Source organism: Lepidochelys olivacea (assembly GCF_965140295.1).
Source record: "Lepidochelys olivacea isolate rLepOli2 genome assembly, chromosome: 5".
NCBI classification, from domain to species: domain Eukaryota; kingdom Metazoa; phylum Chordata; order Testudines; family Cheloniidae; genus Lepidochelys; species Lepidochelys olivacea.
In genome coordinates this window covers 58,291,696-58,317,935 of record NC_140415.1, presented here as the reverse complement: position 1 = coordinate 58,317,935, position 26,240 = coordinate 58,291,696, and the positions used below count along the sequence as shown (strand labels likewise).

Below are 26,240 nucleotides of genomic sequence, written 5' to 3'. Positions count from 1 at the left end.
TTGTTGCTCAACCACTTAAATTAGCGGTAGCGAGAAGCCTGGCGATTGGTGCCTGGATTGTATCGCGTTTCCAAGGGGAAGCTGGAGCGGCGGCGGCGGCGCCGGGGACAGCAGGGGAAGTCCAGTGCGGCTCAGCCCGGTCCGTCCGGGGGTTGGGGACGCGACCATGAGTTTGGCCTTGAGGTCGGTATGGATGGAGCGAGGCGCCGGGGTCTGAACCTAGGCTGTGACCCCGCGGGGACCGAGCGTGCTTGCCGAGGCCGCTCCCTTCAAGGGCTACTACCCCAGAGGGCGGGGCCGGGGCAGAGAGGGTGGGGGCGGGGAGGAAGCTCCGGCGTTGCTCAGTGGCTGGGGCGGCTCGGGGCCCCCGCCCAGCGCTGGGGCTTTGGAGGCAGCTTGGGGCCCATGTATCCCAGCTCTTCGCTTTGCCGCCAGTAGCTGCCTGCCGCAACCTACCCTTGTGTCAGGGCCCTTCCCCTTAGCACTTAGCAGGACTCCTGCCCGTTTCGAGGAAGCAAAAAGGCCCGGTGTCCTGCTGGATGCCGAGCGGAGGCGCGAGGCCCTGGGGAGCGTCTGGCACAGAGCATCGCAGCAGCCCCTCGGTGACCTACAGCCCTCCTGCACGCTGACTGTGTCCGTCCCCGCGGTCTACATGTGACGGGAGCCCTCACCGAGCAATAGCCATTAGGATTAGCTAAAGTATTTAGCCGCTCTGGGTGATCCTTCCACAGGCTCAGTGCGGACCCCTTGGACAGATGGGGCTTTAACGCTTTGGTTAATCTGTACTGACTGTTCTTTAGTAAGGGCTGTTGCCATGTGTATGTGCGAGACCCATAAAGTTCAGGGGGTTTTTTGGATCAGTTTTACTTCAGAAATGTCATTGTTAAAACAGACCTTTAGTTTTAAATAATCATAACTTTGCAATAGCTTTCAATAAGTTTGTTTTGCTTGTGAGAGCAGCTAGAGCATCAAAAATAAATAAGATTTCAGAATCTAGTGTTAAGGTATCATCTTTCCTGCTGCATACTATCAGTACAGTAAATAATGGTATACATGTGACCAGAGCTTTGTAAAGCACATATCTGGCCAAATCCTGCTTTCTGTCTGTATAAACTAATACATTGAAAACCAGGTGCATCAATCTTCAGATATACTGACAAGTTTCAGAGTAGCAGCTGTGTTAGTCTGTACCCGCAAAAAGAAAAGGAGTACTTGTCGCGACTTAGAGACTAACCAATTTATCTGTGCATAAGCTTTCGTGAGCTACAGCTCACTTCATCGAAAGCTTATGCTCAAATAAATTGGTTCGTCTCTAAGATGCCACAAGTACTCCTTTTCTTTTTGTCAGATATACTGAGTATGTACTTGGTGCACCTCCAGAATGGGAGGGGAAGGTGGCTCTAGTAATTTATTATTTGCATTTCAGTATTGTACTAAGGCCCTTTTCAGGATCAAATTTCCATTGTGCTAAGCATTAAACAAACACTTGGGTAGACACAGTACTGTCTCCAAAGAGCTTAAAAGGTATCTAATTAATTTAAGATTTTTTTAAAATGTGAACTTCATCCCTACAGCTGAAGAAGTGGGTGAAGTTGGAACAATTTCTCAAGATTCATGGTGGATATTTCATCACTGACAAACTTTAAATCAAGTGTGGATCTAAGAATTACTTTGTGAAAGTTCTATGGCTTGTGATAATACAAGATGTCAGACTAAATGATCACAGTGGTCCCTTTTGGTCTAAGAGTAGAATCTATGAAGGGTGGATCTAAACTACTTTTCCAAGTCCCCATTCTGTAGCTAACTAAGGGTTGTTTTAGCCCTTTCATAAATTACAGAGGCTAGAATACACATAATTTCAATGGCTGGAGTGGTCCCCTACATAAACTCTTCACCAGCTAGTGATAACAAGAGTGCAAGGTGGGTTCAGCTGGTGCAAGCCTTAGTTTTTCTTTTATACAGTTTGTTTGCACTGGTACAGCTACGCCACTGGCTGGTTGCTGATGACTGAGTCCCAAGTATAAATGCTTTGCGTTAGGGACTTCTTGGCATTATACAACAGCACAAACCCAATGGGATTCTGGTGCGTAATGGGCTCCTAGATATTACTGCAATACATGTAATATATATAATTATAATAGAAGAGGTCTAGCGTTTCGGTGAGAGTATAAGGTCACCATGGAAGAAAGCATGGAGATGTTTGTGTGAGAAGCAAAGAGTTGTCTAGGCTGGTGTTACTGACGAAGTAAATGGGATGAGGAAAGATGAAGGCAAGCAATTTCTGATAGGGTACTCTGTCATCCATCAGAATTTTCTGCCCTTTTTCCAGGGGATGAAGAGAAGCAATTTATGTAAGAGTATGCAGTAAACAAATACCCAGTAAACACCCATCACAGACAACTGTCCACCTACTCATTCAGTAACAGTCCTCTAGCACAAGGGTTCTCAAACTGGGGGTCAGGACCCCTTAGGGGGCCGTGAGGTTATTACATGGGGAGTCACGAGCTGTCAGCCTCCACCCAAACCCCACTTTGCATCCAGCATTTATAATGGTGTTAAAAATATTAATAAGTGTTCTTAATTTTTAAACGTGTGGGGGGGTCACACTCAGAGGCTTGCTATGTGAAAGGGGCAGTAGTACAAAAGTTTGAGAACCACTGCTCTAGCATCATGTCGGTAGCCCTCCTTGAGCAACCACCAGTGCATGCACACGCATGCATCCCAACGCCAGCCAGTCCTCACAGCCAACTCCCCCTGCAAAGAAACACCTCACATGCAGCAACAACCTGAGTGAATACTCTCATCTGCAATCCAGCACTCTTACTGCAAGCTAACACCTTTATCCTGAACAAACACCTTCAATGCACATCCATGTCTCCAATAACACCCCAGTGAGTTTGTGTATATACAGAGAATAACAATATCTTATAGCTTGAAGACTGCCAAAGCAAACATCCCCGTGCACAACCTGACATTCCCACTCTAAACAGATACTCTCCAAGCAAATTTCCCTGGGGTCATTCATCAATATCTTCGAACTGCACTCAGTTCCCCTTAGCAAACAATCCTCTATATCTAAACACCTGCACCCCTTATCCTGAATCAACACCTCTTCCCTTTAACAAATATTCTTGTGAATGCACTATACGATAATCACTAGGGATCTATCTACACACTCCCATAATCCTTTATCATCCAAATAGCCTTACTACTCTAGCACACACATCCCCAGCATACAACAACCACTCCTTGCACATGCACCATCTGACCCTTTATGCACATCTTGTGTGCACATGCTTCTCGTTCCATGCTACTGATGCTTCAGCAATAGCCACCAGCCACTGTCATGTTCACAACATCCACGCAGCTCTCACTCCCTACATGCATGCCATACAATGTATTGTATTCATATTTCTCAAGAACTTCATCTTGTCTCACATGCCAAGAGAAAGAGAGATGTACTTGTACAATATTTGCAAATATTTTCTTTAAAAATGTGCAGGGGAGCAGAAAAAGCCTTAATGTGTGAGTTTTAAAGTTTTTTTTTTTTTTAAATAAATCTTTTGTACATGTTGTTTATCTAAAGAGTACTCTATTAGAAATTTGAATTTATAGATACTAACTACTAGCATTCTCACCCCTGGACCTCAGCTTGCTAGTGCAAGGCCTTGTTTACAATAAAATATATTTCCTAAAATTTCCAACCATTGTTACTGGCACCATCATCTCGGCTCTGTATGTGGTAGTGATTTGGGGAGAAGTCATGTAGGCAAAGCGCTGATAGCTGTCTGCACTGCTGTCTAAACTTGTGCTCCCATCATTGCTACCTCTTAGGGAACTGAACAGAAGGTAGCAACAGTGGAAAATATTTAGGAACAATTTTCTAGCATAAGCAGGGCTTGAAGGTTTTTGGCCATTAAGGATAGCTCTAGTGGCCAGAGGTTGTATCCTCTTTGAGCCTACATTTGCAGCCCATCAAAATGTTCCAATCACTTCATTTTTGACCACAGTTAGCAAATAAGCTTTCCTCATGGGCTGCATCATTTCAGTTGCCACTCCATCTCTCCACTTCAGTTCATTTGTGTGTTTCAGGAATCCTTTTATTTCTGTTTTTTCTTTTCTGTGATTTTCATCATATAGTGGCTGTCTCCTGATGTTTGTAGGAGTGTTTGTATGTTCAGAAAAAGGGGTGCTTTTTTTTGCAAGTTTTTGGAGTTTTTGGTCATGCTTAGAAGCTACCTTAATTTACTTCGAGACTTTGGCTGCCTTGATTTTTTTTTTTCCTAGGATGTCCTCAGCACTGTGTCTAAAGATATCTTTTTGGCATTTTTTTGGTGGGGGTGTGTGTGTGGGGGGGGGGGTGGAGGGTGAGAAAACCTGGATTTGTGCTGGAAATCACTTTAGATAAGCTATTACCAGCAGGACAGTGGGGTGGGAATAGGTATTGTTTCATATTCTCTGTGTATATATAAAGCCTGCTGCAGTTTCCACGATATGCATCTGAGGAAGTGAGCTGTAGCTCACGAAAGCTTATGCTCTAATAAATTGGTTAGTCTCTAAGGTGCCACAAGTCCTCCTTTTCTTTTTGGCATTATTATTTATAGAGCAGTGGGATCTTAGATGCTCCAGCTAAGATAGGGGTCCCGTTGTGCTGGGCACTGTTCAACCGTGTACATAGAGAGAGAGCACTCATCCCTGCTTTGGAGGGAAATGACAGACAAAAGGTGGGAGGAAAAAATGCACACAAAGGTAGAGTGATTTGTTAGAGGCAGGATTTGAATCTGGGTTTTCTGATAGTCAGGCCACTGCCCTATCACCTAGACCAAATGCTGCCTCTATGCTTTGATTTTACATAAGGTACCTTAAAAGTGTTATGATCCTTCAGCAACTTTACTTGAGGTCCCTTAGTACTCTGTTAGCAGCTTTTAGGTGCAGCAGTTAGGTGCATTGTCTTGTTTTCAGCTATTGCTTAACGCCATTTGGGCTTTCTGTTTTGAGGTGTCCGAGTGGTACTGTATCATATAGACGCTGTCAGCTGCTTTTGATGCCATTGACCATGAGATATTGACCAGTTTGTGAACCCTAGCTGGAGGGAGTGGGGATGGAGTCTCTCTGGATAGGCTCCAGTCTTTTCTTGCGAGACATCTCGGCTGATAGTTTTGAGAAATTGCTTGTATTACTTGTAGGGGCACATAAGAATGTCATCCCTTTTTTCACTTGGCTTTGAGACTACAAGGATTGGTGAGTAGCGATGGGCTATGCTGATGATATCCACCTCTGTGTATCCTTATGCCCTTTCCTTATGCCAGTATAGTGGAACAAATAACCCATTTTCTTCTTGAGGTGAAGCTTTAACAAGACCTAACTGGCTGAAAACAGGAAAGTTTGAAGTAACATTGGAAAGTTGGGGGTTACAACCTGAAGAGTTTAAAGAGCGTTTTTTGTGGGTTTTTTTGGTCTGCATCCTTATTTGAGCGAATGGGCTGCCTTTGGTAATGTATTTGTAGTTCAGGCATCTTAGTTCCTGGCCTTCTCCCAGATATTTAGGAAGTAACTGTGGCTCGTAGTTTTTTTTTTTTTTTTTTTTTTCCCACGTTGGCTGCTTTTGTCACCACAAGACTATACTACTGTAATACACTCTACTAGCTATTGAAACCATTACAAAGCTGAAGCTAATGCAGAATGGGTTTGATCTGCATATAGTTTTTCAGCTTGCGCTTATGAAACATGCTCCATTTTCACTATCTGCTTGTTGCCTTTCCAGCAGACTTTAGGATTTTAAAGTTTTAACTTGTAAATTGCTAAATTTATGCATTTCTGTGGAGCATTATTTGCTGTTGTGGAGCATTGTACAAGTGAAGTTTTATGGCACTTTGTTTACTAATGATATTGTAATTTTAATAGCTGTAAGGGCACCCAGAGTGTAGAGTAGGTATCTTTTATAAATCTAAATAAATAAAAGAATTGGTTTGAGATCTTGTTACCTGAGAAACTGCCCCTCCAGCTGTGTGAAAACACATTTATGATCACGTGAGGCACTCCTGGTTTAAATGGGAGGGGCTACTGACAGGGCATTTTCCACGAGGGGTATTCCGATCTGGAGTTCACCGTCCCACTTGGTTTGCCAGATTTATCAGTACTCCAGACACTTAGTGAAACCTTCCTGGTTTATTTCTCTTGGGCATTTGGGGAGGAGTTGAAATGAGGGATTTGGGGTGGTCAGATGTGGAGTGATTATGATTATTATTGTGTTGGTGGGAAAAGTTTTATATGGAACTGTATAGGCAAATCATTAGATATGTGGATTTTGATACTGTGTGTATTTAATTAAAGTTAGCGTGCCTAGAGGTATGTCTTATATACTATATTACAACTCTGTATAAATAAATAATCCTGGCTGTGCCACGGAGTCCCTCTTTGGATTTGGGCAAGTCACCTGAACCTTTCTTCCTCATTTTTCTTCTTGTGCAAAATGGGTAGAATATCTACCTACCTCCCAGATATGTTGTTGTATTGTTTACATTTGTAAAGTGCTTTGAAGATGATAAATCCTATTATCATTATGAGCTTATTTTCTTTTAACTTGTAGGAATGATCTTGCAGTAGACAAAACCAAAAGGAAGAAAAGAAGAGAATTGACTGAAGAACAGAAGCAAGAAATTAAAGATGCTTTTGAGTTGTTTGACACAGACAAAGATAAAGCAATAGATTATCATGAATTAAAGGTAACTTTTGTTTTTTCACTTAACTTTTGATCGGCTATATTTCTAAAAGAGCTCAGCCCACATTTAGACACGTAAATAAATTGGCCTTATTTTCAGGAGTGTTCAGCATCCAAGAACTCCTGCATTGGTGAAGGAGTGGTTATATTTCAAAAGTGGCAGGGTTTTGAATTGGAGTCCCAAATATTCATGCACAAAACCCACCCGTATGAGTGGTATAGTAACATCTGCATTCTGGGTACCAGGGGTCTGAGCTCCAACCTTTTCACTGACAACTGAAGCACTAAGGGTGGCAGAGTTGAGATTTCCCCCTCAGCAGGGACTGTTGCAGTACAGTTGCAGATCTGGGCTCTCCAGTTTGAGTAGAACAGGAAGTGGGAGAGGCTATTGAAAAGCACCCTGATTGCCATAATCACACAATACATTGAGAGCTTTGGCTGTGTTGTGGAAATCCATTGATTTTGAGGAACTTTTTTACATAAAAGATGAAAATTAAATTTATTAAACTGTGGACTAGGGAACTAGGATTTACTAACTGGTACCTCTTAACAGGGAACCTGTTGACCCATGGGACTCAAATTTGGTGTTCCAAACTTATGTAAGGGTCTTTGGAATCTCTCTCTATTCCCCGTTTTGCTGCAGGCCTCCATCCTGATGGTCATCACTTCAACCAGGAGAGGCTTGGAGTTGCAGCCTCCCAGCCAGTCCCCCTTGCTGGAGATATATAGGGCTGATACATGGAGCTTGGTGCACATCTGTATGAATCAGTATTCTCTTGATACTGCATCATGTTTTCTGGAGGGCAGTGCTTCTCTCATTATGTAACTAGTAAGGCTTCTCTGGGAGGAAATAGCTAGCCTCATACAGTGGCTTTGTGAAGGCAATGCTAGAAGGAAGAAAAGAGGGTTATTTATTTTGTGACTCCTGTTCTATAAATGTCTTACCTCTGTAGAGCCATGCTAACTCCCTCCAACCATTTGTTTCAAAACTCAGCTACTTTAGGTCTTCTGAAGGTGGAGGAGAACTGGGGACTTTTGCGGGAGGGGGGCGGGGAGGACGTTTTTATACCTTTGGCCAGTATAGTTGCATCCCCATCTGTCATTATTATTGTATAAAAGGTTCAGTAGCTGTATGATTAAGTATGTGACTCCTACACTGTGGTTCTGAGGATGAGACAGTTGGAGAATAGAGGCATATAAGACAGAGTAACTCCCTTTCCTGTATAACCTTATCTGCAGTGGAATTTGGATGTATATAGTGGGAATGGATTTGACAAGTGTGATTTAGAGTGAATGCCAAGGTTCTTAATTTAGCTGTAGAAGGGTAACTACAAATGTTCACAGTTGAAATAAAGAACACAGTTCTTCTGTAAAATTTATAGCTTTATGTAACATTTCCCTCTTAAAAGGATTAAGAGTTGTTTTTTGTAAATTAAGGAAAAAATCTGCTTGCCCACTAGAAGTATTTGGCACATCTTATAAAATCTTGGAAAGCATGAAATTTTACATGTCTTGACTTCACTTTGTGGCCTTTTTATAAATGCTGTTCTACTTTTGAGACAACTCTTTGTAACCAAAGATGGTTTATTCATGATTGTATGTATTAAAGTGTTCCTTTCTCCAGTTACCAACATTTTATCTTGGATAATAAGGTACTAACTTAGGTAAAAAGAGAAGCTATCTGATTTATATTTTGAAGGTGGTATATTGTTGTACTTCTGTTTTATTCCAAAAGGTGGCAATGAGAGCCTTGGGTTTTGATGTAAAAAAAGCTGATGTGCTAAAAATACTTAAAGATTATGATAGAGATGCAACAGGCAAAATCACCTTTGAAGATTTTAATGAAGTTGGTATGTATATGATTTTAAGTACATATTGAAAGGTTGGGGGTTTTTTTCGTCTGCTGCTGCCTGATTGCATACTTTTAGTTCCAAATGAGGTGTGTAGTTGACCAGTCAGTTTGTAACTCTTGTGTTCAGTGCTATCATTGCAGTTGATTCGAGACGGGTGGAAAGAGATCTTAACAGAAGATGTTCAGTTTAATAGACTTTGACCCTAGGTTCCCCCATCTACCAAAAGGAAATGTTAAAAAAACACTTTATTGTGCGGGTGCATACTTTCTCTCTCCCTCCCTCCTCTCTCTGCTATGGTTTTGGGGCTTTTTGCATTTTTCTTAACTTAGCTAAATTGATTCAGGCCTCCCTACTCTTTATACTGTATCTACCTATGGGAAGTGATTTTTCTGGAGGAAGTACTTTTTGTCTGATTGACAGGTGCTGCTTCTGGTGAGATGGAATTTCTCTTTTCTTATGTATATGCTTTCTGTTTTTCCCCTCTTATCCCTTATGTTCAACCAATTTCTATTCTTCTGTCCCTATTCCTGCTTTGAGTGGCCATGAGGCAGCTCAGCTGGACAGAAACACATACAAAGTAGGAAGGTGATACTCTTGTCTGAACTCCTCTCCAAACTTTGAGTCAGTTTCAGCTCTGGTGAAAATGACTTGGCTCTTTCTCCTTTACTGGTATGGGATACTTCATCTAGCTGAACGAACTGGAATGACTGGAGGAATGTGAGATACAGGAATATACAGCACAGTAAAATTACTTGAGCCACATTTTGTTTTCTTTGATCTAAATCAGAAGGGAAGAAATACACTTTAATAATCTTCACTACTATACCACAAGTTGTTTATTAGCTTAAACATAGGAATGAACCACATAAAAACAAAATGAAAAAACTATTATATATTTTGTTTTGGTTTATAAAGTCAAGAACCCTCTTCGAAATTTACATGTATTTTGAATCTTCTGTCTTTTAGGATATGTTTCAATTAGCTTTTTGGAGTGCTCTTTGGATAAGTAAATCTAAATTTGGTATGGTCAAAGGACAACTAAGATGATTCAAATAATGTAATGCCTCTATACATACATAATTATTTTAAAGCTAAATCAATAATCTCAAATTTTGCAGCAGAGCCACAATAAATTTGTGAGCTTAGATCTAACTTTTTCCTGTCAAGTTCACAAAACCAGACAGTTCATTCCACCTACAAACAATAGCAAGTTCTAAATGGTTCTGTAAGCCCTAGCAGCAGGGAAGTATTTTTATAATGGCTTGTTGAAAGTTATAAATAGCAAGTCCTGTAATACAAGACTTAGCAGGTACAAAGAGCATGAAGATATTTTCTCTCTTGGTTCCAGAAATGGGTGAAGCAATTACTAGCAAAATATTTTGATGCAACAGATTATTTTGTCTTGCTTTCCTCTGCTATAGGACTGACAAATGGATGTGATAAAAAGAATAATCAAGATTGATTAAGCCTTCCTGTATTAGTGTCTTGCTTTATATAGTAAAAGCCTCTTCAATGCCCTGGGAGGTTGGGGCTTTTTTCGTAGATTACAAAGCCATAAGGGACCATTGTGATCATCTGGTCTGACCTTGTATATAACACAGGACTTCCCTGACTTTATTCCTGTTTGAACTAGAGCATATCTTTTAGAAAAACATCAAATCTTCATTTAAAAATTTCCAGTGATGGAAGTGCCCTAACCTGTGGTAACTTGTTCAAATGGTTAATTACCCTCACTGTTTTATTCTTGTTGCAGTTTGTATCATACCTCTCTTTTAAATACCCATGCTTTTTAGTGCCCAACTGCTTCTCTCTCAGTATCAAGAGGATTCCACAAAATTTAGAAGCAACAGAGTCACATCTATACATCCTATATAGTAGAGCTTTTCCCAGAGCACCAGTTTGAAAGAGACTATGGCTGTGTACACTTAGCCTCCTACAGACTGGTGCTGTGGGAAAGGTCTACGTATCAAAGCACAAATGAGGTAAACTGCTTTTCAATCTCTCTTGTAGTTGGACATGCCACAAACAGATATACAAGGGAAATAAGATAAACAAATAAATGAGGCATAAGCATATTGAATTGAACTGAACTAGAAAAATGCAGGAGTGAAAGTGTAAAATGCTATTAAAAAGTATATGTCCAATGACTCTCCACCTTCAACTTTTATATTTCTATTTATATTGTCTTCCTGAGTTTACAACTCTTCTTCACTCCCTGAATATTTATAAGCATATAAATAAGAAAATCACTGTGGATCATTCTTGTCTATCTAAGCTAGGTATTTATACCATGCTCCTCGTGTTGGTGTCTGAGCATCTTCTTAATAGCTGGATTTTTCCTGAACTGTTGATACTTCTAGGTCAGGGGCTTCCTCTAGTCCAGAAGTTCTCAAACTGTGGGTCGGGACCCCAAAGTGGGTCCCAACCCCATTCTCATGGGTTCAGCAAGGCTGACTTAGACATGCTGGGGCCCAGGGCTGAAGCCCTTGGCCGTGGGGCTCCAGTCACAGGCCACCCCACCTGGAGCAGTGGGGCTCGGGATTTGCCCCACCAGCACCACCTGGGGCAGTGGGGCTTGGGCGGCTCCAGCATCAGTCCCCGCTTCTGGGGTCATGTAGTAATTTTTATTGTCGGAAGGGGGTCACGGTGCAATGACGTTTGAAAAGCCCTGCTCTAGTCTATAAAATATGTCCTGAAAATGTAGGTATTGGGAAGTGACAATGATTAGCCACTTTTGCTAGAAAAAGTAGAAAGAGAGGCATATTCAGAGTGGTTCCCTGAAGCATCCTTTCTAAGAATGTACCATGTCAGTTGTTGTCAAATCTGAAGTGCACAATGCTGAAGAGACTTGGCTTAGCTGTCCTCTGAAACTATTGGCTAAGTTTCCTCTTCCAAACTGATCCATTTTTTTTTTTTTGCTTTGAAATAATGCTGCACTAGCCATGCAGTGCCCCAACTGGTGCCTTTGATTGTAATACAGCAAACATTTAACATCCAAATCAGACATCTTGTCTTCACAGGAGATGGTGTTTGAAGACTGCCTTCCTTTCTGGCCCAATCCTAAAATTTAGTGTTGATGCTAAAACTGAATGGAAGACATGAAACAAAGATGAGTCTGGGGTATTCAACAGATCTTAACTTAGTTTTTGTGCTGTTGCACAGTTCCTATTATAACTAACTAGAAATACCAATGTTTAAGACTTTAATAGTAAATTAAAAGTGCCTGATTGAAAGCTAAGAGGAATCTGAACAGGTGAAATAACTTTAGAAACCAGAAGCTTAGGAAAAAAGGACTAACTGAACTTAGAAAGTAGAGCTGGGACACTGTGAAATTGCCATATTTGAAATAAATGGCATCTTATTTTCCCTATATTAGTGACAGACTGGATATTGGACCGAGATCCACAAGAAGAGATACTCAAAGCATTCAAATTATTTGATGATGATGACTCAGGTAAAATAAGCTTGAGAAACCTGCGCCGTGTTGCTAGAGAACTAGGTGAAAACATGTCTGATGAAGAACTACGGGCTATGATTGAAGAATTTGATAAAGATGGAGATGGAGAAAGTAAGTATTGAACTGAAGAAAACAAAACTCATCTTGCCTTGTTTTAATTTGTCTTGTTGTTTTTGTCCCAATCTTAACTTAAAATGTGGTTCTGGTCTGAGAAGTGACTGTAAAATGGTCAGTGTTAAATTCTTTGTTTGCCTTTTAATGACTTTCAGAACAAATTTGCTCAATTGACAAAATAAGAGATTGATTAGTATTATTTATTTAATCATTTCTAACTCAGCAAACACATCTTGGGACCTGAAAGTTAATTTGGGTTCTTTCTTGTTTGGATATGATTACTGGTAACTCCAATACAACTAAGGTATATTAGAGTCTAGTTAAGGTACAGTTGAAGCTGAAAGTAATTGAGTCAAACATGGCACTTCATTATGCCATTTCTAGAATTGAACTACACTGCAGTCATTTCCACACAAATCAAGAAATACTTAATTGAATTATTGAATATGGTGAAATTGATAAATCCCAAAGGAAAACCACAAAGGATGTCCCTGAAGAGACCATTCATAGTATTAATTGCTATATCTATTAGCAACTAAGGAGTTAGTGAAGGACTGTTAGTTAACTATCTCAGGCCTAAACAGGCCATATGTGAACATATCACATGGCTACCACTGCTAGGAAACAAGTGGTGATGATGATGATGATGGTAGGTAGTTTTCATCATCAGTTAGAATGCTTGGTATTCTAATCAGATACTTTCTTTTGGGAATATCTTCATCTTTAAACAGGGTGACTAATAAAAAAAAAATCCTTTGAGGTCCTTCAAGTTTAAGTGAATTTGGTATTCAAAAATTGCTACGTTAATAGGGCTGTAGGCTGAAATCCTCAAATTATCCTCAGAATAGGTACAGCACACACAGCTGTAAGTGCAAGCCTCCTTCTTTCTTCCTCTCCCCCTCCCTCCCCCTGCATCTTCACAGTTGACCTCAATGTTCTTTTGAAAAGAGGATTTCTAAGGTTGAGAGAGTAGTTCAGTCTGCAAGCATATTAAGTCCTTGACCTCTTTGCTGACATTGCCAACAAGGGTGTCAGTTGTGATGGTAACTTTTGTTATGTGGACACCTTGTAAGTAGGAATTGAATAGAGACCACCAATTTATTTCACAAAGATTACTGAGTTGCAACTACTTTGGGTCACTGCTGACCTTTCTGAAGTCAAAACAATGACCAAGCAGTGAAAGTCTCCATTTCCTATTATCCACAGAACCATACATTCTTCTCATTAGATATTCAAGTACAGGAATGTATGTGGGAGATTGACAGCATAATATTTATCTATGACATTGTTTATCTCTAAGGTTTTATGTTTCTTCCAGTTCTCTAAAGCAAACTGATGCTGTTTCTTGCACTTAAATTTTTATTTTTTAAGAATTAATCTTTATGAATCATTGTTCTGTTTAGCTCCAAACATCTGGGCTGTATAACAAAATCTTTGTCGTCTTTACTGCAACTCTCAAAAAAAAAAAAAAGGTATTGTTTTGTGCTAGAACAAAGGTCCACTTACAGCAAGTGCTAGTTTGTCCCCTTTCCCGTCCATTAGCAGAGGCTACCCAAATCTACTGGTTCTGTCCTTGGAGAGCAGAAATGGCAGTTGAAGTGCAGCTCCAGGGCATCATTCTCTCCTCTCTAACAGCTTCTGTGCTGGAGCTTCATGAGATCAGGTTTCTGTGGTATTTTGGGACCATAAGTGGAACAGCATATGAAACCCACGACTTCTAACTACACTAAATCACAACTTAATACTGCTTCAAGCAGCATTCAGTCTCCTGTAGCCTCTCAGTGGCTTCTAGTGCACAAACACGTTTAATAGTAATGTGCTGAGCATAAGCTCCAGCAGAGAAGTAAAGGAGAAAATTCTCCATACGTTTGCCTCTGCATCCGCTTCAGCCCCAGGAAAGGGGTGTGTAACTTTAGCCCCATTGCTCAGGGCTGAAGCCCTTGGGCTTGGGCTTTGGCCCTGGGCCCCAGCAAGTCTAAGCCAGCTGTGGTGACACCATTAAAATGGGGTTGCGACCCCCCCTTTGGGGTCTCAACCCACAGTTTGAGAACCGCTACCCTAGTGACTGAGCTGCACAGACACACTTTGATATCGGGCAATGAGGTAGAAGCTGGTAAGACTGAAAAGAAGGCTAAGTCCTAGCTATTTGATGATCTACTGCAGGGGTGGGGAACCTTTTTTCTATCAGGGGCCATTGACTTAGAGGAAAAAAATCAATCGTGGGCCACACACAGCCCCCAGGGGGTGAAAGCGGAGTGCAGAGGCTCAGGGCTTCCCCCTGCAGCGGGGCAAGCCAGCACTTGCGGCTCCAGCCCCGCGGAGTGGCGCGGAGGTCTGGGGCTTCCCCTAGGGTTGCCAACTTTCTAATTGCACAAAACCGAACATCCTTACCCCGTCCACTGCCCTGCCCCTTCCATGAGGGTAGGTTAGGTCCCTTCTCTGAGGCCCCGCCCCGCACTTACTCCAGCCCCACTCCCTCCCTCAGTTGCTCGCTCTCCCCCACCCTCACTCATTTTCACTGGGCTGGGGCAGGGGGTTGGAGTGCGGGAAGGAGTGAGGGCTCCACCTGGGGATGCAGGCTCCAGGGTGGGGCCAGAAATGAGGGGTTCAGGGTGCAGGATAGGGCAGGGGGTTGGGGTATCAGAGGGGGTGCAGGCTCCGCTGGAGGTGTGGGGTGGGGCCGGGGATGAAGCACTTGAGGTTCAGGCTGGGGCCAAGGGGTTTGGAGTGCAGGAGTGGGCTAAGGGCTGGTGTGGGTTCCGGCTAGGGCTGTGGGCTCTGGGGTGGGACCAGGGATGAGGGGTTTAAGGTACAGGAGGGGGCTCTGGGCTGGGGTAGGGTGTTGGGGTGCGTGAGGGCGTGTGGGCTCTGGCAGGGAGTTCCAACCTGGGGCACAGGGTTTGGGATGCAGAGTCTGGGAGGGTATTTGGGTGCAGGAGGGGGTTCCAACCTGGGGCAGGGAGTTTGGGGTGCTAAGGCGGGTTCCCTGGCTCTGCACTGCTCCTGGAAGCAGCCGCCACGTCTGGCCCCCTTGGTGGAGACGCGGCCAGGCGGCTCTGAGCGTTGCACTGCCTCCCTCTTCTCTCCCCCTCCCCCGGCCAATGTGAGCTGTGGAGTCGGGGGCTGGAACAGCATGCAGAGCTTTCCTGATCACCCCTGCACCTAGGGGCTGGGCATGCTGGCCACTTCTGGGAAGCTGCGCAAAGCCAACCACACTTTTAACGGCCTGGCAACCCTAGCTCCCACCACAGCAGGGCGAGCCAGCGCTCGTGGCTCCAGCCCCATATGGGGGCACCAAGGCTCGGGGCTTCCAGCCCATGGCATGGAGACTTGCCGTAGGCCAGATGAAATTAAGTAATGGGCTGGATGCAGTTCCCCAACCCTGATCTAAGGGTCTGCCACCAAAAATCATGACTGTGATGTATAACCTGTCTAGGCCAAAGGGTGCCAGGCTGGGACTCTGCTGGGGGTCAAGAGTGAAGTACTGGAAAACTGGCTTATTTGAGTCCCACTCTGTGAACACCTCTTGAAAAACAGATTATGCACTTAAAATTGTAATCTAGCTATTACGTGGTGACATACGGCAAAACACAGGTCATGTTTTTTCAGTAACTTTTCACACATTTCAGTGGCTTATGTCCTATGTTGGCAGAGTTGTAGCTTGAGGGGTAAGCATATGGCACAAAAAATATAATGCTGTACCAGTATGGGCTAATTCTTGTTGTCTGAAGGATTCTGTAGATATATTCTGGGTATCGTATTTTTCTCTCTACAAAATAATAAAAATGCACTAGAACAGCAGTACACTAGTAGCACAATTTGAGACTCAGTTGGTCTTTGACCTGGGCTTTCAGATGTTGAGAGCTCCTGAAGAGGCAGTGTACTTCCCATGTGGGAGAACTTTACATTATTCTGCAGTGACCTTTTGGTCAAATTCAGGATAAACGTTGCTGGGCTGTGAAGGGAGACTAGACCTCCTTGATTGGCAGCCTCAGCCTGATGATTGTTTCAGAAAAGGTTTAACTCAATCACGTGAGTTCTTTTGGAGTTTTGTGAACATGTAGGGGAAAATGTGTCTTAATTTCTTTATAGACCCTTTTAGGGTTGGATAACACAAAATGTTTAAAAAACAAACTTAACATTTGCTATGGTGACTCAGTGCGAAGTGCTTTTGACACATTCAAAGAGATTTAGTTAGTAAATTAAAAGAAACTCATTCTCTAAATATAGTATTAAATGGCTATATTTTCCATGTTTATGTTCAAAACATAGTCTTATCAGTATTCATTGCAAAGTCACAATTAATGCTAGATATTACCTAATTTTTAGTAAAGATGCAGAAAATCCAAAATCAAGTAATAGAAAAACAGGGTTTTTGCAGTATAAAGGAATATTGTCTTACCCAAGCAAACACCTGTTCTAGGTACTCTGACATCTTGTCTCCTTTGGGACATATCAATGTATTGGCATTTTTATGTTCTAGTTCTGTGCTACTAATTTCAGGTGGCTTACGTAGCAAGCGTTATGTCGCAATAGTAGCCTAAAGCCTATATTTCTCTGCTCTATTTATGACTTCCATTGCCATAATATCAGAGCACCAACTACAATTATTTAAAATTAAAAATAACAATGGATCTTTCTTGCTTCCTGTAAGAGGAATAGCTTGATTAAGTTATAGGGACTGGCGTGCAAGTGGGCGTATTGTATATCTGTATGTACTGAAAAATTAGAGAGAAAGCTAAGCAGAAATCAGCTAAATAAGCCCCTTTTCTGTTTGAATCTGTTTTAATGAAGATGGAGGCCTGATCTACTCTACAGAGTTGGGTCAGTGCAAGGCAGCTTACGTTGACCTAACTTAATAAGCGCCTACACTAAAATGTTGCTCCTGCCAGTGTAACTCACCCGCTATGCCAACCTAACTCCACCACCGCAAGAGGCATAACACTTCGGTCAACGTAGTTGGGTCGACACAGTGTCAGTGTAGATACTGTGTTATTTATGTTGACTTTAGTGGCATCCAGGAGATGTGCCACAATGCTCTATGGTGACCACTCTGGTCGTCATTTTGAACTCTGCTGCCTGGTGGCCAGGTATACAGGTGTACACCTGTCCCCTCTAAAGTCCTGTGAATTTTTGAAATACCATTTCCTGTTTGCTCGGGGTGGAGAGCTCACTTAGCGACTGCCTAGCTGACCATGCTGGAGACATGATCCTGCCTGGAATACACAGGAGTGGTGGATCTCCTGGATCTGTGGGGAGAAGAGGCTGTGCAGGCACAGCTCTGATCCAGCTGTAGAAACATTGATATCTACAAACAGATTGCTCAGGGATTGTGGGGGCTAGGGCTACAAGAGGGGCTCGCAGCAGTGCAGTGTGAAACACAAGAAGCTGCGGCAGGCATACCAGAAGGCAAAGGAGTCTAACAGTCACTTTGGTGCAGAGCTGCAGACATGCCGCTTTTACAAAGAGCTGCAATCCCCAGACCCCACAACCATCTCCAAGAGCCCCATGGATACTTTGGAGGAGCTGGAGTTACAGGTCCCTGGAGTGAACAGTGAGGAGGAGGAATATGGGAGACAAGCGATCTGGGGATCCAGTGGTTCAGCGAGCCAGGATCTGTTTTTTTTACTCTAAAGCAGTCGAGCGAGTCCCTGCAGTCCAGCATGGGCAAGCCTGATGCAGGGGAAGGAACCACTGATAAGTATGCAGTTTGCTTTGATATTGCAGTGATATATCCATTTACTTTTTTAAATCATGCTAGAAGAGAGTTAAATATCCAATAGAGGTAGAGTTGCTATTGGCTTCTCATTCCCATGTACAGTTAGGCAGAGGGAGCCCTGCAGAACAGTTTATGTGCACCGGGATGTCCCGTGAATCTTCCATAGAGATCTAGAGGAAACTTTCCTGAAAGTCGTCTGCAATCCTCTGCTGCAGGTTTCTGGGGAGGGCTGCCTTATTTCTTCTGCCACGGTAGGACACTCTCCCATGCCACTCAGCAGTTACTTCAGCAGGCACTGTTGCAACACACACGGTAACAACATATGGCCCCAGTCTGTGGCTGGAAGTGTGCAAGAACTGTTCCCTTTCAGCCTCTGTTACCCTCCAGAGTGAGAGATCTCTGCTGAAATCAACACTGCCTGTGGAAAATGGTGCCTGTATTCTGTTCAACTGCCCTATTTGCATGGCTGTGAGCTACCTCCCCCTTATTGTCCAAACTCCACACGCATCCCATCCCCGGTCTGTAGTCACCAGGGCTGGGACTCCTGCCGTGCTTTGTGAATCCCCAGAAGCAGTGAGAATGTAGTGCTTGCAACTTGTGTGGATTGAAGGTAGTGAGTTCATTATATGAAGTTTCCATTTATTTTGTGAATATATTCACAATAGAACCTCTGCACGTTGCTGCTGGAAATGTGGCCTTGAGAGTCTCTCCATGCATGCCAGCAGAGTAACTCAGCCGGATAAGGAGAAGGAAGAGGATGTAGGATGGCATGTTCCAAAAGTGCCTGCAAACCTCTGGTGTTTCAGATACTCGGCACAGGTCTTGAAGGATCGCCTTGGCGGACAGAGTGGACAAGGATATTACTACACACACACACAGCACTCATTACAAGGTTCATATTGGGGTACAGAAAACAATGGCAGATCACGCTACAGCAACACGCATTACTGTGGCCCACTATTGAAATGGTCTTTCAAAGCCTCCCTGAGTGATATAGCTCCCTGTTGAGCTCTTCTTATAGCTGACAGCCTTTCTACCTTCACCCCACTGGAAACTTTTCCTTCTTTGCTTCACAGATATTTTGAAGCACACAGCAGGCAGCTATAACCATTGGGATATTTTTTTCACTGAGGTCTAATCTCGTGAGTAGACTGTGCCAGTAGCCTTTCAAATGGCCAAAGGCACATTCAGCTGAGCCTGTAATTGAAGTGCTCCTTGCTACTGTCGAGGTGATCGGTTTATGGCTTCATGGGCCACGGGAGAAAGGGGTAGACTGGGTTTCTAAGGATCAGCATGGTAATCCTCTGGTCTGGAAAGAAAAGTCCCTGCTTGCAGCTTTCTGAACAGGCCCGTATTCTTAAAGATGCAAGTGTCATGTGCCTTCCCTGACCATCCCACACGGATGTCAGTAAAACGTCACCAGTGATCTACCACCGCTTGCAGTACCATGGAAAAGTAGCCCTTTATGTTGATGTACTCTGGCACCAGACCACATTGCCACAAAATAGGGATATGCATGCCATCTATTGCCCCACTGCAGTTCTGGAACCCCATTGCTGCAGAACCATCCATTATGTCCTGCACATTGCTCAGAGTCACAGTCCTTCACAGTAGGACGCAGTTAATGGCCCTGCATGCTTGCATCACAGCAATCCCTACTGTGGATTTCCCAACTCCAAATTGATTGCTACTGATCATTCAGGAATCTGGCATTGCAAGTTTCCATGCAGTGATTGCCACTCACTTCTCCACTGTCAGTGCAGCTCTTATTTTGGTGTCACTTTGCTGGAGAGGTGGGGCAAGCTCTGCACACAAATGTAGGAATGTGGCCTTGTGCATCATCCTATACCTGCAGAACACTGCAATCTCACCAATCAGTGCTTGTATCTCAGGCCCAGAACTGGCATCCCACCATCTGCAGCTGCTCTGTGAATGCCAACAACAACCTTGAATTGTTTCTTTTTATGTCCCATAGCAAGCTAACCTCTAAAGAATCATCATGGTCCCTGCAGGTCCTCTGGCTCTGCAACTACTGCAGGATCAGGTGCCCTGTGCTCACTACTCTCATCACAATAGTGCAGAGCTGTGCAGGATCCATGCTTTTCACACAGAGTGGATGTGCGGGTTTGTGGGACTTTTGAAAAGAGGCATGGAACATTATGGGATGCAGATAAAATTATGGGATGGAGAAAAGGGCATCATGAGACATTGAAACCATGTTCCCCATTACCCCTGTGCAACTCGTTTACCTCTGAGACATTGCTCACCCTTACCAAAACACCCTGTGTTCGGAGATAGCAAGTTTTACAATGGGATAGCTAGCTATGGTGCACAGCTCTCTGCGTCGATGCAGGCGCTGGTAGTGAGGACATGCACCACTGACACAAGGAGCATAGTGTGGACACGCAAATGTGATTTAATTACTGAGGTGGCTGTACATTGTTGTAACTTAAGTTAACTTAATTTTGTAGTGTATACTTGCCTGTAGCTCCTTCAACCTGGTTCCAAATGATGGGCACTATTAAAGGCATACAAGTAGACTTTCTCCTTCACAATAGTGGATGGAAGATGCAATTAAATTTCTATGACAGATGGTGAATAAAGCTTTCTGAACATAGTTACTGATGCTGTCCCTATGTTTTTGTACAATGCTTAGCACAGTGGGGTCTAATCCTGATTGGAACCAATATGGTCTGACAGAAAACAAATAAGTAATACTACTGTCTCTGACATTACCACCTTTCATCTTCTAATTCTTAATGTTTATGCTAGACATCTGAAGTACATGCAGATTATTCTGTTATATATTAGGAATGTGGGCAGAATTTGCAGGCCACTTTGGTAACTTGCTAGGTGTGTAGGGCTACACCCAATGTCTTTTTCTGAGAACAAAATTGATCGATTAAAGTCAAATTCTGATCCCTGAATGTACATTCCATGTGACTTGGTAAAAAGCCACTGTGGATCCGAAAACTAACTATGTAAAGAAGGGGTGTGCAAACTACAGCCCACAAGCCAAATCTGGCCCGCGAGCCGCACCATGCGGTTTGGCCCCGCTCCAGCTGGGGCACTGGGTCGGGGGCCGCACCACACGGCTCGGCCCTCCTCCAGCTAGGACGCTGTGTGCCGGAGCGGGGCCGAGCCACATGGTGCGGCCAGGGCTCTGGGTTGGGGGCTGCCCCACGCCGGCCGGAGCACTGGGTCGGGGGCCACACCACGCGGCTCCCGGAATCCGCAGCATGCCCCCGCTCCGGCTCCTACACACTCCAGTGGGAGCTGCAGGGGGGTGCCTGCAGAATGGGCAGTGTTCAGAGCTGCCTGGCTGCGCCTCTGCGTAGGAGCTGGGTAAGGGACATGCCATTGCTTCCAGGAGCCGCTTGAGGTAAGCACCACTTGGAGCCTGCATTCCCTGAGCCTCTCCACACACCCCAACCGCCTGCCCCAGCCCTGATTCCCCTCCTGCTCTCCAAACCCCTCGCTCCCAGCCCGGAGCACCCTCCGGCACCCCCAACCTCTCATCCCCAACCCCACCCCAGAGCCTGCACCCCTTTCCACAGTCCTGATCCCCCTCCTGTCCGCCGAACCCTTCGGTCCCAACCCAGAGCATCCTTGTACACCCCAAACTCCTCATCCCCAGAGCCCGCACCCCCTCGTGCACCCCAACCCCAATTTTGTGAGCGTTCATGGCCCACCATACAATTTCTATTCCCCATTGTGGCCCTCAGGCCAAAAAGTTTGTCCACCCCAATGTAAAGCAATAACATGTATGCAGGTACAATATGTCTCTCTTATCCCAATGCTTACCTAGAGAAGTGAAAAAGGCATTAATACAGTTTCTAAGTAATTTTTTCGTGCAGTTTACTTACTTTAATTTGTGGCAGCATCTCCCTTCTCTCTCTCCCCTCCCCCCAATATTAAAAATGTAACTTATAAATTTCTTAGTCAGTTTGTAATTTCAGCAGGACAAAATACTGTGTGCCATGATGCACATTGATACTTGTTTATCATATGTCTACTAGTAAAAGTGAAGCATATCCATATTTTAAAAACATGTATCCATGTTTTACTACTAAAAATTTAATACATTACTACATAGCTTGGAAAATAAGCTTCTGTGCTTGCATGCATTACACAGCAGCTGATTTTTACATGATATACATCAAGTATTGAACTGTAACTGACTATATGTTGATGTTATCGAGACCAAGTGGATTGGCATGCATCCTCTCTTTTGGTTTCTTAAACCTGTCTTTTTGCTTTTCACTATGTCCTTCAGCCTCCACCTTTTCTAGAAACCAACAAACTTTATCTTGTACTCATTTATACCCTATATATTGTATACATCTACTCCAGTAATGTATTCCATATGTCTTTATCTTTTAATATTAAATGTTCTGGTCTGTGTTGCCTATTTATTCCTAGTTTCTAATTGGTGGGATTATCCTTTAGTACTTGAACACTTAATCAGCATATAAATTTTTTTGTAACCTTAATCCTAGTTATAATTTTGACCAGTCTCTGTTCAGTCATCATTTACTACTACATTCTAAGACAAAACTACATTAAAATGGATTTAATGTGGAGAGTAAATATCAGTAAGTTAAGGGTGGGAGGGAATAACAGGGTTTAAAAGAAATCCAAACACTTTGATCTGTGGAAATGCACAGTTAGGTCATCCATTCAACCTTAACTCTGTCCTGTAGCATGTGATTATGAGTAAGACATTTCAATGTTTTGCTCACAGATTATATTAAAGTGATTGTTAAAGACTTATTGATATTTTTCCCTTTATCTTGTCATGACAGGTTAGAACGAAGATCTTTTGGGTGCTTTAACTATATGAATATCCACTGCTTAACACGTTTGGCTTTCATTTACATGTAAATTTAACTCTGGAGTTTGCAGTGCTTAGTTGGGGATATTAAGTACAACATCTCTGTAACTTTCACTCTTAAGGTAATGACATGAACTCTTAACTTAAATTGTTTTTTCCTTTTTGGTCTTGGAATTTTCTTGGTTTTGAAAACTTCCAAATAGAACAAGTTTTGCATAAAAACTAAGCAAGAAACCCAGAAAGAATGCTTCCATGCAATATTTATTAGATTTGAATATATGTAATATCAGCCTTTAACAATTTGTGTGCAGATTAGCTTCAGTGGAAGTATAGTGATTGGTGGAGTTACCTCTGATGTCAAAATGGCTCTTCAAGAATTACTTCAGCTCTAGGCCTGAACCTTTATGTAGCACAGGGATTCTCAAACTGTGGGTCACGACCCCATTTTAATGGGGTCTCCACGGTTGGTATTGGCCCTGGGCCCCAGCAAGTCTCAAGCCCAAGCCCCACCGCCCAGGGCTAAGGTTACATGCCCCCTGCCCAGGGCAGAAGCCCTTGGACTTCAGCTTTGGCCCCTCCCTACCTACCTACCCAGGGCAATGCGGCTCAGTCTTCGGTCCCCCACTCCTGGGGTCGTGTAGTAATTTTTGTTGTCAGAGGGGGTCACGGTGCAATGAAGTTTGAGAACTGATGTAGCCTATAGAACCATAATGATTGGATACAACAATCAGTAATAACTTCACTTTGTTACAGCCTAATTTCTTCAAATTTAGCTTGTGTATAAGATTTCAATTAATTTTAACCATATGGAAAGTTTGAAACATGGTGGTTTTGACGTTTCACTCCATGTTCTTTATGAAAGTATGCTTCTAATGTGGATATGGCATAACAGATATACTTTATGCAAGATGGGTCTTGTAAGATATCATTGAAAGGTTATTATTTACTAAATGTGATTATCCAATTTGTATGCATGTATCATTTCTGTATCTAAAATTAGGAATATGGACTATAACAATTACAACTGGGGGTGTATTGGGAAGACACCCACCAGATGACGGGCCATCAGATTTGATGGGCCATCAGGAAGGAACAACAAGACCATGAAGATACTAAACTCTCTCCCTCCTGGGAGGAATCCCGGATGTAACTGTGACACTACTAGGTCAGGTGGTCTTGTCACCTGATACTAAATGTTATCTGGCACTTCTTGTAACTTTCCACTGAAAGGGAAGGGGAGTCAAGTTTGGGAAACAAAGGATTCCCACCTTATGTCTTATTTAAGGGTGGAGAGGGAGGCAAACAGGACTCCTCCTCTCCGTGTCCTGTCTGCCCAAGCAGAAAGACTGCTAAAGACACCTGAAGGGAAGGCAAGGAGATTGCAGGGGAGGGAGGGGAGTCCAGACTGAGACAGGAGTCCAGTCTGAAAAGAAATATAACTGGAACTCTAAATCACAAAAACTTTGTAACTTGCCTAAAATAATATTTAGGGTAAGAAATTGTGTTTTTAACCTGCTTCTTAAGTATATTGAACTTAGCTTTTGTATTATTTGCTCAGTAATCTGCTTTGTTCTTTTATATTCACTTAAAATTAACTTTTTATAGTTAATGAAATTATTTCTTGTCTATAATATAAACCCATTTGTACAATTCACAATGGGCATGGGGGTGGGGGTGGTTGGTGGTAAGAGGTTGTGCATACCTTCCTCCACATTTGAGGGAGGAGGCAGATTTCATAATATACCTTTGGGTCTGAACTCCAAGGAAGGTGGACACCTGAGTGCTGGGGTCAAATCCCTTCAGCTGATCCTTCCCAGAACTGATATTCATGTCTGTTTCATTCTGCAGTTGGGTGTGGCCCTGCCTCTGTGTGTGTTGGAGGAGGCTTAATAGCTTGGCTTAGCAAGACAGGTAAAAAGGGTGCCCAGGCTAGCATAACAGGCAGGCTCAGTGGTATCTCAGCACATCAGGTGGTGCTTAGTAGGCAGGATAGTGTGCACAGCTTATTGCCCTGAAATACTGGTGGTGATTTTAAGTGGGGTGACTAGAGAACAGACAAAGTGGTTACTGGTTTGTTATTTTCGGGAAGGGAAGTAGAGGCAGAAAAGCAGCAAAATGACTAAAGTGAAGTTACCAAAATGTTGGCGCTCTACGGATTGGAAGTAGAAGAAAGCAAAAAAAAATGCATAAGAGATGGAAATTGATGAGCAAAGAACTGCACATCAGAGAGCCCTGGAACTGAGGCAGCTAGAGGCAGATTTCATAATATAACTTTGCATCTGCACTCCAAGGGAGGTGGATACCTCAGTGCTAGGGCAAGTCCCTTAAGCTGAGCCTTCCCAGAACTGATCTCAGTGTCTGTTTCGTACTGCAATTGTGTGTGGCCCTGCCTGTGTGTGTGCTGGAGGAGGCTTAATAGCTTGGCTCAGCAAGACAGGTAAAAAGGGTGCTCAGGCTGGCATAGCAGGCAGGCTCAGCAGTATCTCAGCACATCAGGTGATGTCCTAAGGGGGGCAACCCATCACTTGTTGTTGTTGTTGTTCCATTATTAAAATGATTCGGGGCAAAGGAAACACTGTAACAGAAGCTAAATTTCTTAAGGCTCCAGTTTAATTTTAACTCAAACTAATTAACAAATTTACTTGTAAATTCATTGTAAGTACTATAATTTTGGGGAAGATATATATGAAAAATACGCTAACAAAGCAGTTGAATCCCTGTTTTAAATGCAAACTGAAATTCAGCCATAACCATGGAGAGACACTAACACACCCACAATGAAAGATTTTTTCCGGTGATGAAATGTTGAATACATTTAACATTTCCTTATAACTTCTCTGTTTCTGTATAAGAGTGATCAGAACTGTGCACAATATTCCAAACTGGACTTTTACAGTCTCTCTTTAATAGTTTCTTTCAAAATTACTTTTTATAATAGGTAAATAGAACTATTGCTATGGCAAGATAATATTGGTGTGCACTGAGCTTCTGGCTTCAGTGACTTCTTTAGTAATGCCTAAATACTGAACTTTTGGCTTATGTTTTTAAAAATTGTGAAAACAGTGTTGTGAATACATTTTGTTTAATGAAGAGTCTTAGCTTGTTATAAATTGGAAGCAAAAAATCCAGACCTGCGTTTATTAACTTCAATGTGCATTGGATCAGTGTCTAAGAATACAAAAGGGGAAGCTTTAAAATAAAATGTGCAACATGTACATAAAATATTCTCCTGTCATTATTATAGACCTCTACTGTGTTTGTCTAATTACCTTCTGTCTCTCTTACCACAGTCAACCAGGAGGAGTTCATTGCTATTATGACCGGAGATGTTTAAAGTTACAAGAAAATGAACTCAACAACAAAAAGGGAGGATTATTGGCTGTTAACATTTTAATTGCCATCTTATGGTTCTGTTTATTTCTGTAGCTGGACCCATGCAAAAAAATTATTTTCCTCAAAGGACCAAAATAAACATGTTTTATGTACTGATACTTCAGTAATTTGTAACATTAATTTTTAGAGTAAGCAGTGTTAAGTTTCTA

General features: G+C 42.8%; 1 protein-coding gene across 1 annotated transcript; it reads left to right on the top strand.

The window, feature by feature from the left end:
- Positions 1 to 20: 20 nt before the first annotated feature.
- On the top strand, positions 21 to 26,240 carry CETN3 (centrin 3). Its single transcript, XM_084628377.1, has 5 exons — positions 21 to 183; positions 6,590 to 6,725; positions 8,457 to 8,571; positions 11,951 to 12,142; positions 25,989 to 26,240. Exons 1-5 carry the CDS (start codon positions 167 to 169, stop codon positions 26,030 to 26,032), a joined length of 504 nt encoding a protein of 167 aa, XP_084484503.1. The 5' UTR covers positions 21 to 166; the 3' UTR covers positions 26,033 to 26,240.